This window comes from Chlorocebus sabaeus, chromosome 6, assembly GCF_047675955.1.
Source record: "Chlorocebus sabaeus isolate Y175 chromosome 6, mChlSab1.0.hap1, whole genome shotgun sequence".
NCBI lineage: Eukaryota > Metazoa > Chordata > Mammalia > Primates > Cercopithecidae > Chlorocebus > Chlorocebus sabaeus.
In genome coordinates this window covers 54,306,188-54,316,073 of record NC_132909.1, presented here as the reverse complement: position 1 = coordinate 54,316,073, position 9,886 = coordinate 54,306,188, and the positions used below count along the sequence as shown (strand labels likewise).

The 9,886-nt window shown below is 56.2% G+C and overlaps 1 protein-coding gene across 1 annotated transcript; it reads left to right on the top strand.

The window, feature by feature from the left end:
• The first annotated feature begins 1,334 nt into the window (after window positions 1–1,334).
• On the top strand, window positions 1,335–9,430 carry LOC119622427 (ceramide synthase 4). The gene is made up of 8 exons (XM_073017011.1): window positions 1,335–2,217; window positions 5,345–5,462; window positions 6,966–7,084; window positions 7,175–7,232; window positions 7,591–7,641; window positions 7,993–8,085; window positions 8,315–8,443; window positions 9,236–9,430. Exons 1-8 carry the CDS (start codon window positions 2,045–2,047, stop codon window positions 9,344–9,346), a joined length of 852 nt encoding a protein of 283 aa, XP_072873112.1. The 5' UTR covers window positions 1,335–2,044; the 3' UTR covers window positions 9,347–9,430.
• Window positions 9,431–9,886: the final 456 nt, after the last annotated feature.

Sequence of the window (9,886 nt, the reverse complement as noted above, 5' to 3'; positions counted from 1 at the left end):
TGTTCCCCTGCTGTGTCACCAAGGCCCTGACCTGGCACGTACAAGTCAGTTGGAGAACATCTCTTGCCTGGATGGACAGACAGATGCATACATGCAAGGACAGATGGATAAATGGATGGAAGGATGGATGGAAGGGGAAATGGATAGAAGGCTAGATGGAAGAACAGAGGGACAGAAGGATGGGTGGGTGGAAGGATACACAGGTGAGTGATGAGTGGATAGATGTTTACATGGGTGGACAGATGGATGGACGAGGGGTAGATGGACAGATTTTTGGATCGGTGGATGGAAAATTGGGTGGATGGATGAATGGGTAGGTGGATAGATGGTTGAAAGCACAGATGTTTGGATAGGTGGATGGATGATGGGCGGTTAGGCAAAAGTTTGGATGAGTGGATAGAAGATGGTTGGATGGACAGACATTTGGGTGGGTGGATGGATGAATGGATAGGTGAATAGATGAACGGGTGGGTGGACAGATGTTTGGATGGGCGGATGGATGAATGGGTAGGTGGATAGATGACAGTTGGATGGACAGATGATGGATGGGTAGATGGATGAATGAGCGGGTAGATGGACGGACGACGGATGTATGAATGTGAGAGTGGACAGATGGATGGATAATGGGTAGATGGATGAGTGGATAGGTGGATGATGGATGAACAGATTGATGGTGGTTGGGCAGAAAGAGGGATGGATAGGTAGATAGATGGACAGGGGGATGGGTGGACAGATAAATGAATGAACAAACTTTCGAGTGGGAATCACTGTGGTAGGCTGGACCCTTGGCTCAAGATCTCAGGAAAGGGAGCAGCTCTTTGGGCTCCTCAGGCAGGCTGCGACATGCTGGCCAGAGCTGTCCCACCTTGACCACCACTCCGTTATCCGGTCACTCCGTTATGCTCAGTCATGCAACAGGCTCTCTTACCCACTTGCTTTGTGGGCTGTGTGATAGCAAGCGAGACCTCTGAAATTCCCAGCTAGAGAGGAGTCTACCTTCCAAAGATGGCCAGGAAAGGAACTCTGGATTTTTTTTTTTTTTTCTTTTGAGATAGTCTTGCTCTGCCACCTAGGCTGGAGTGCAATGGCGCGATCTCGGCTCACTGCAACCTCCGACTCCCGGGTTCAAGCAGTTCTCTGCCTCACCCTCCCAAGTAGCTGGGACTACAAGTGCACACCACCATGCCTGGCTAACTTTTGTATTTTTAGTAGAGACAGGGTTTCACCGTGTTGGCCAGGCTGGTCTTGAACTCCTGACCTCGTGCTCCACCTGCCTCGGCCTCCCAAAGTGCTGGGAGTGAGCCACCACACCCGGCCTCTGGATTTCTTTAACTCCTTCATCTTTGGGGGCTGCTTCAGAGGCAGCTTCCTGCAGTGGAAAGAAACCTTCCTGGACATTTGAGGACTCAAGTTTTTGTTTTTTTTTTTTTGAGACAGAGTCTTGCTCTGTCACGCAGGCTGGAGTGCAATGGCACGATCTTGGCTCACTGCAACCTCCGCCTCTTGGGTTCAAGCCCTTCTCCTGCCTCAGCCTCCTAAGTAGCTGGGATTACAGGCGTGTGCCACCATGCCCAGCTCATTTTTGTATTTTTAGTAGAGATAGGGTTTCACCACGTTGGTCAGGCTGGTCTTCAACTCCTGGCCTCGTGAGTCACCTGCCTTGGCCTCCCAAAGTGCTGGGATTACAGGTGTGAGCAACTGCGCCCGGCCTACTCCTGTGTTTTACAGATGAACTTGAGGTTCTGAGGGGTCAAGTCATTTGCCTGAGGACACACAGCCCAACTCTGCCTTTAACACTGACCAGGCAAGTGAGGGCCGGGGTGATGAGAATGGAGTAGTGGCTAAAGCCCCACTCTTCTGGGGCCACAGGATAGTTCCAAAGTCCCAGGCAAGGGGAGTTCCATCTTCCGGTCCCGCCTCCTGGTGGTCAGCCGAGCTGATAACAGCCCAGTTAGGAGTTTCGAGGCTCCAGCCTCTCAGGCCCCACTTGCCCCACCCATTCTTCTTGCAGCCCTCCCAGCTAACTGGAACCTGTGTCCACAGAATGCTGTCCGGTTTCAACGAGTGGTTTTGGCAGCACAGGTTCTGGTTACCACCCAATGTCACATGGGCAGAGCTGGAAGACCGGGATGGCCGTGTCTACCCCCACCCCCAGGACATGCTGGCAGCCCCGCCCCTGGCACTGGTCCTCCTGGCCATGCGCCTCGCCTTTGAGAGGTTAGTGTCTGCCCTGCCGCAACCCATCGCCCCCGCAGTCACGCCAGTATGTGCTCGTGCCCTGTGTGCAATTTGCCATTGCAGCATGTCCCAAGTGGAAGCTGGCTTTGCGCCAAAGTGCTTTTCCCAGCTCCAGCCTGCCCCCACCACCCACAATTCTGGCCTCTGATTGCTGGTTTATAGGAACACTGCCCGCAGTTCGGGGCTGGGTGTGCCAGCATCTTCATAAAACAGGGATAGGAGGCCGGGCACCATGGCTCACACCTGTAATCCCAACACTTTGAGAGGCTGAGGTGGGCGGATCACTTCAAGTCAGGAGTTCAAGACCAGCCTGGCCAACATGGTGAAACCCGGACCGTGCTAAAAATACAAACATTAACTGAGTGCACACCTGTAATCCCAACTCCTCAGGAGGCTGAGACAGGAGAATCGCCTGAACCTGGGAGGCGGAGGTTGCAGTGAGCCAAGATCGTGCCACTATACTCCAGCCTGGGCAACAGAGGGAGACTCCACCTTATTTAAAAAAAAAAAAAAAAAAACGGCAAACGTGAGCTGGGGGTGTTATCTCATCCCAAAGGCACCCCAGGGCCTCTGTGAAGGACAGTGAGGTGGGCGGAGGGTTTTCCAGTTTCAAACGCAGGGGATTTAGCCCTTTAAAAAAAAAAAAAAATTGAATCTAGGCCAGACGTGGTAGCTGATGCCCGTAATGTCAGCAATTTGGTAGGCTAAGGTGGGTGGATCACTTGAGTCCAGGAGTTCAAGACCAGACTGGGCAACATGGTGAAACCTTGTCCCTATTAAAAAAAAAAAAAAAGAAAAAATACAGGCCGGGCGCGGTGGCTCAGGCCTGTAATCCCAGCACTTTAGGAGGCTGAGATGGGCAGATCACGAGGTCAGAAGATCGAGACGATCCTGGCTAACACGGTGAAACCCCATCATTACTTAAAAAAAAAGGCCGGGTGCGGTGGCTCAAGCCTGTAATCCCAGCACTTTGGGAGGCCGAGACGGGCGGATCACGAGGTCAGGAGATCGAAACCATCCTTGCTAACCCGGTGAAACCCCGTCTCTACTAAAAAATACAAAAAACTAGCCGGGCGGGGTGGCGGGCGCCTGTAGTCCCAACTACTCGGGAGGCTGAGGCAGGAGAATGCCGTAAACCCAGGAAGCAGAGCTTGCAGGGAGTCGAGATCCAGCCACTGCACTCCAGCCTGAGTGACAGAGCCAGACTCTATCTCAAAAATAAAAAAAATACAAAAATTAGGCTGGGTACAGTGGCTCACATCTATAATCCCAACACTTTGGGAGGCTGAAGCAGGCAGATCACAAGGTCAGGAGTTCGAGACCAGTCCAACCAGCATGGTGAAACCCTGTCTCTACTAAAAGTACGAAAAATTAGCTGGGTGTGGTGGTGCACGCCTGTAGTCCCAGCTACCCAGGAGGCTGAGGCAGGAGGATTGCTTGAACCCAGGAGAGAGGTTGCATTGAGCCGAGATCATTCATGCCACCGCACTCCAACCTGGGCAACAAGAGCAAAACTCCATCTCAAAAAAAAAAAAAAACCTCAGCCCCACCAGTAGCTGGGAATACAGGCATGTGCCACCACGCCTGGCTAACTTTTTGAGACAGAGCTCTTTCACCTTGGCTGGAGGGCAGTGGCGCGATCTCAGTTCACTGCACCCTCCGCCTCCCAGGTTCAAGGGATTCTGACCTCAGCCTCACAAGTAACTGGGATTACAGGCATGTGCCACCACACCTAATTTTTGTATTTTTAGTAGACACGGGGTTTCACCATGTTGGCCAGGCTGGTCTCAAACTCCTGACATCAGGTGATCCGCCTGCCTTGGTCTCCCGAAGTGCTGGGATTACAGGCGAGTGACACAACCCAGCTAACTTCTGTGTTTTTAGTAGAGACGAGGTCTCACCATGTTGCCCAGGCTGGTCTTGAACTCCTGAGTTCAAGCGATCCTCCCACCCTCCACCTCCAGGAGACGACCCTGCCTCTTAAAACAAAAACCAGAATCCTGAGTTCAAATTTCAGGTCTTCCGCCTGCCCACAGTGTCACCTCGGGCAAGTCTCTGATCCTCAGTTTGCCCATTACGACAATGGGGACTAAGTTAAGGTTAGGTGAGCCAGTGTATAACATGGACTTCGCCCCATACTTAGCAGATAAGTGCTCAGTAAGTATCTGCCCTTTCTCTCCGCATCATGATTTAGTCTGCTATGAGTTCTTTGCTAGGCTGCTCTGAGCCTTTCCCCAAATGAGGGATGATGTTGGGATGCATGGTGGATGTAAAATTCGGTCCCCACCTGTGGTGCTGGCGCGCCCTCTTGTGGGAAATGTGTTGGTTGACCAGGGTCCCTGATCTCCAAGTCTTTACCCTGGAATGGGGGATGCTGGGAGGAGGGGCTTGCAGCGGGAACAGCCCCTGCCCATGGGGAGCCCCTAGCCTGGCAGGGGTTCAGGCCACAGTGAGACAGGCAGTGAAGAGACTCTTATCCCTGGTTTGGGATGGGGCAAAGGTACCTGTCTACCCCAAGAGCTGGTCTGCACACCCTCACCCAGCAGACACATCACATGTCCAAGTGCCTTTTTTTTTTTTTTTTTTTTTGAGATGGAGACTCGCTCTGTCGCCCAGGCTGGAGTAGAGTGACACCATCCTGGCTCACTGCAACCTCTCCCTCCAGGTTCAAGCAATTCTCCTGCCTCAGCCTCCCGCGTAGCTGGGATTACAGGCACACACCACCACACGCAGATGATTTTGTATTTTTAGTAGAGACAAGGTTTCACCGTATTGGTTAGACTGGTCTCGAACTTCTGACCTCTCATAAGCCAGCTGCCTCTCTTATGTTTGGTCTAATGCAGCAGCCACGCTACCCCTCCAGGGTCCCAGGGGATGAGGCCAGGAATAAGTGGAAAATCGACTCCTGCCTCACGAGCCTTTTTGACTCTGGGCCTCCAAACCCTCTGAGCAGATGGAGCAGACAGACCCCAAGTCTTACACACCCTGCCATGTGCCAGCTGTGCCCGAGACTTGGTTTACCCACTGACAGCATGTCTGCCCCCGCACACACAGGCAGTCCCGTCTCTTCACCTGGGCTGATGCACTTTGTCTCCCTTGCACCCAGATTCATTGGCCTGCCCCTGAGCCGGTGGCTGGGTGTGAGGGATCAGAGCAGGAGGCAGGTGAAGCCCAATGCCACGCTGGAGAAACACTTCCTCACAGAAGGGCACAGGCCCAAGGAGGTGAGAGCCCCCCAGTGCCCTGTGACCGGCACTACTGCCCTTGGGGTGGAGCCGGCGGGTGGTGTGTGGCCTATTTGTTGAGGCAGGAGACGCCAAGGTGGCTTCAGGCATCCCCGCAATGCCCCCACTTTACACTCTTCATCCCCGATTCCTTGGGAAATGAGCCCTGCCCCGCTAGCCTCCCTGGGAAATGAGGACCCGCCCCCTCCCAGCCTCCCTGGAAGATGGAGCCCCATCCCTACCAGTCTCCCTGGGAGATGGGGTCCCGCCCCTCCCAGCCTCCCTGGCACATGGCGCCCCGCCCCTCCCAGCCTCCCTGGGAGATGGGGGTCCCACCCCTAAGAGCCTCCCTGGGAGATGGGGGTCCCGCCCCTCCCAGCCTCCCTGGGAGATGGGGTCCCGCCCCTCCCAGCCTCCCTGGGAGATGGGGTCCCGCCCCTCCCAGCCTCCCTGGGAGATGGGGTCCCGCCCCTCCCAGCCTCCCTGGGAGATGGGGTCCCGCCCCTCCCAGCCTCCCTGGGAGATGGGGTCCCGCCCCTCCCAGCCTCCCTGGGAGATGGGGTCCCGCCCCTCCCAGCCTCCCTGGGAGATGGGGTCCCGCCCCTCCCAGCCTCCCTGGGAGATGGGGTCCCGCCCCTCCCAGCCTCCCTGGGAGATGGGGTCCCGCCCCTCCCAGCCTCCCTGGGAGATGGGGTCCCGCCCCTCCCAGCCTCCCTGGGAGATGGGGTCCCGCCCCTCCCAGCCTCCCTGGGAGATGGGGTCCCGCCCCTCCCAGCCTCCCTGGGAGATGGGGTCCCGCCCCTCCCAGCCGCCCTGGGCCTCAGTGGGCATAGTCGCACAATGGACAGATCATAGGACAGTGAAAGAAGTTGCTTGCTCTCCTATTTTGGGGGAGGAATGGAAGATCTGAGCTAGTAGGAGATGGAGTAACAGAAACAGCCCTGTGACCCTTCCTCTATTCCCGTCTCTGGTGTGGCTGCCCGCTGGACAGGCTCTGCACTGTGGAGACGTGGATGCATCCCGAGTGGGGTGGGGAATGCTGAAAACCACATGCCCTGGGGGCAACAGGGCGGTTTCCACAGTTAGAAGCCACGTGACTCCCCCTCTACTTGTCAGTTTCCCTCTTCATGTAGGGCTTAGGCTGGGGCAAGGTCTCAACTGCCTGCCTGGGTTGGAGGTGGGAACTGACCGTTCTGGAGGGACGAAAGGAAGCCTAGCTCGGGATAGAGGAGGATGCACACCAGCATCTCTCTTAATCCCATCCCCATCAGCGACTTGCCTGCCCTATGAACAGGATTTGCTTCTGTGAAGGCCCAAGTATTCTGCAGGCCCCCACGCTGGGACCCCCAACACTGCCTCTCCATATAGACATGGTCACCTTGTAGGCAAGATGTGGGGCTGCAGTGGCGACGGCAGAGCCAAGTCCTGTCTGGGGACATGAGGGAAGCCACCACAGGGCCTCTGTGACCCTTGTCCCCATCACCACCACCCTCCCCGCCGCAGCCCCAGCTGTCCCTCCTGGCCGCCCGGTGTGGCCTCACACTGCGGCAGACCCAGCGATGGTTCCGGAGACGCCGGAAGCAGGATCGACCGCAGCTGACCAAGAAGTTCTGTGAGGCCAGGTAAACCCAGGATGGGGCTGAATGCGACTTCTGGGGTGCAAGGCAGCAGGGGGGTGTCTCCTGTTTTCACAGCTCCCTCCCCATCCACAGCTGGAGATTTCTTTTCTACCTGTCCTCCTTCGTGGGTGGTCTCTCGGTCCTGTACCACGTGAGTGTACCTGAGTGTGGCTGATGGCTTGCCTGCCCCAGAAATGCCTCCTATGCCCCAGGCCCGGATCTGGTGGGAGGGAGTGTGTGAGGGGCGCAGCCAGAGAGGAAAACGTGCAGCTGAGGAGCCAGCGAGCTTGGCCAGGTGCTGGTGAATTCACGCAACAGGTACTCAGGATCTGCCATGCACCAGAAGCTTAGGGTTCTGCAGTGAATGAGCTCCCCAGTGGAGATTGAGAGGCAGGAAAAAGCAGGGCTGGGTGAAGGCAGCATCTATGAGACCACCCAAAGAGCCCACAGACCCAGGGTGGGAAGCTGGATTCTCACCTCCGCACAGCCTAACACCTGTTTCCCTGCAGGAATCGTGGCTGTGGGCCCCAGTAATGTGCTGGGAAAATTACCCAAACCAGGTGAGTGGGGGTGTGGGGGTGGGTGGGTGCACGCGCGCACAAATGCTTGGAGGCCAGGGTGATGACAGTTGCTGCAGCCATGGACATGGGACCCGAGCCCTGACACCACCATCATTCCCCACTGAGTCCTACTCTGTGTCTTTGATTCCTCTGGGGAATAGAGAGAGGCTAGGAAACTCCAAGCAGGCGCTTCCACCAAACCACTGCCCTTGATTACCTCCAGGGATGGGGAGCTCACTCATTGGGATTCAAGTATCCTGGTTTTGAGCAAAGGGAGTGGGCCCTGAGCCATACCCCTGCCCGACTGGAGCCTTCGCTCCCCACAGCTAACCTTGTCCTGCCCTGCTGCAGACCCTGAAGCCATCCCTGTACTGGTGGTACCTCTTGGAGCTGGCTTTCTACCTCTCACTGCTCATCAGGCTGCCCTTTGATGTCAAGCGCAAGGTGAGGCCACACAAGAGTCTGGAAGACCCCGTCTCAGGACAGGGAGCTGGGGTGCTGGGTGTTAGGGCAGCCTCACACTCCTACCTTGAGAGCTCCCTGGTGCCTCTTGCAGGAGGCATAGAGGCCATGGGCCCAGAGGCCATACAAAAGGACGCATTTCTTGGCCCATAGGGTGGGGCACCTGCCAGCATCAAGCCTCATCCCCACTGGGACCCACTGTCTCCTGCAGGATTTCAAGGAGCAGGTGATACATCACTTCGTGGTGGTCATCCTGATGACCTTCTCCTACAGCGCCAACCTGCTGCGCATCGGCTCTCTGGTGCTGCTGTTACACGATTCCGCCGACTACCTGCTGGAGGCGGGCCTGGCCCTTCCCAGCTGCTGCACCCAGCCCTCCCAGGTGCCCCTAGAGATGAGGTCCCATTCCTCCCAACCTTCCTGGGAAATGGAGCCCACCCTCCTGGCCTCCTCGGGTAATAAGGCCCTGTCCCCTGTGTCTTTCAGGCTGGTAAGACCCCACCCCCTCTATCTTCCTGGGTGATGAAGCCCCACCCCTCCTACCTTCCATGGGCAGAGACGACCCCCTCCCACCCTTCTCAGCTTCCTTGGGAGATGAGGTCCTGCCCCCTCTGTCTTCCTGGGAGATAAAGCCCCACCCCTCAGCCTCCCTTCTTGGAGGATACAGCTATAGACATGTGCATGCATGCATGTATTTTTTTTTTGAGATGGAGTCTTGTGCTCTCTCCCAGACTGGAGTGCAATGGCGCAATCTGTGCTCACTGCAACCTCTGCCTCCCAGGTTCTAGTGATCTTCCTGCGTCAGTTTCCCAAGTAGCTGCGATTACAGGTGTCCGCCACCACGCCCAACTAATTTTTGTATTTTTAGTAGAGATGGGATTTCACCATGTTGGCCAGGCTGGGCTCGAACTCTTGACCTCAGGTGATCCGCCGCCTCGGCCTCCCAAAGTGCTGGGATTACAGGCGTGAGCCACCGTGCCCGGCCTATATTCACACTTTACCTTTCCTGGAAATGTAGGTAGTTCCTGGAATCAAGGCCCCACCCCAACTCACCTGTTCCCGTCCCATAGCACCTTCCCCTTGAGGCCAGGCCCCCGGTCCTGAGCCCATTTCTCCGCGCTGCCCTTCTCAGGCCTGTAAGATGGTCAACTACACGCAGTATCAGCACGTGTGTGACGCTCTCTTCCTCATCTTCTCCTTGGTCTTCTTCTACACCCGACTGGTCCTCTTCCCCACCCAGTGAGTCAGCCCTCCCATGGGGGTCAGGGAGGTGGGAGGGCATGTCTGAGACGCCAGGACTGCCTCACCATTGGTAACCTGCCCTAAGGAGTCGGGGATCTCGGCTGGGAGAGTTCCAGGAGAAGGCAGGGAAGGGCATGACAGGCACAGAGCACAGCATATGCAAAGGTGCAGAGGTGAGACAGAGAATTAGAATTACTCAGCGTGCCTGGACCATGGAGTGGGGGGAGGGGTGTGGGTTGCCAGCGCACCAAAGTCTGCCCAGTCAATATTTATGGGGTCTCTTGAGTGTGCTGGGAACACAGCAGAGGCCACAGTTCAAAGATCCCTGCCCTCGTGAGCAGACACTTCCTGGGTGGAGTGGATGGTAAATGGGGCAGCCAGGTAAACTACACAGCATGCAAAGGAGAGATTTACTAACAAGAAAATAAAGTTGGAGGGCCAGGCGTGGTAGCTCACACCTGTAATCCCAGCACTTTGGGAGGCTGAGGCGGGCAGATCACTTGAGGTCAGGAGTTCAAGACCAGCCTGGCCAACATGATGA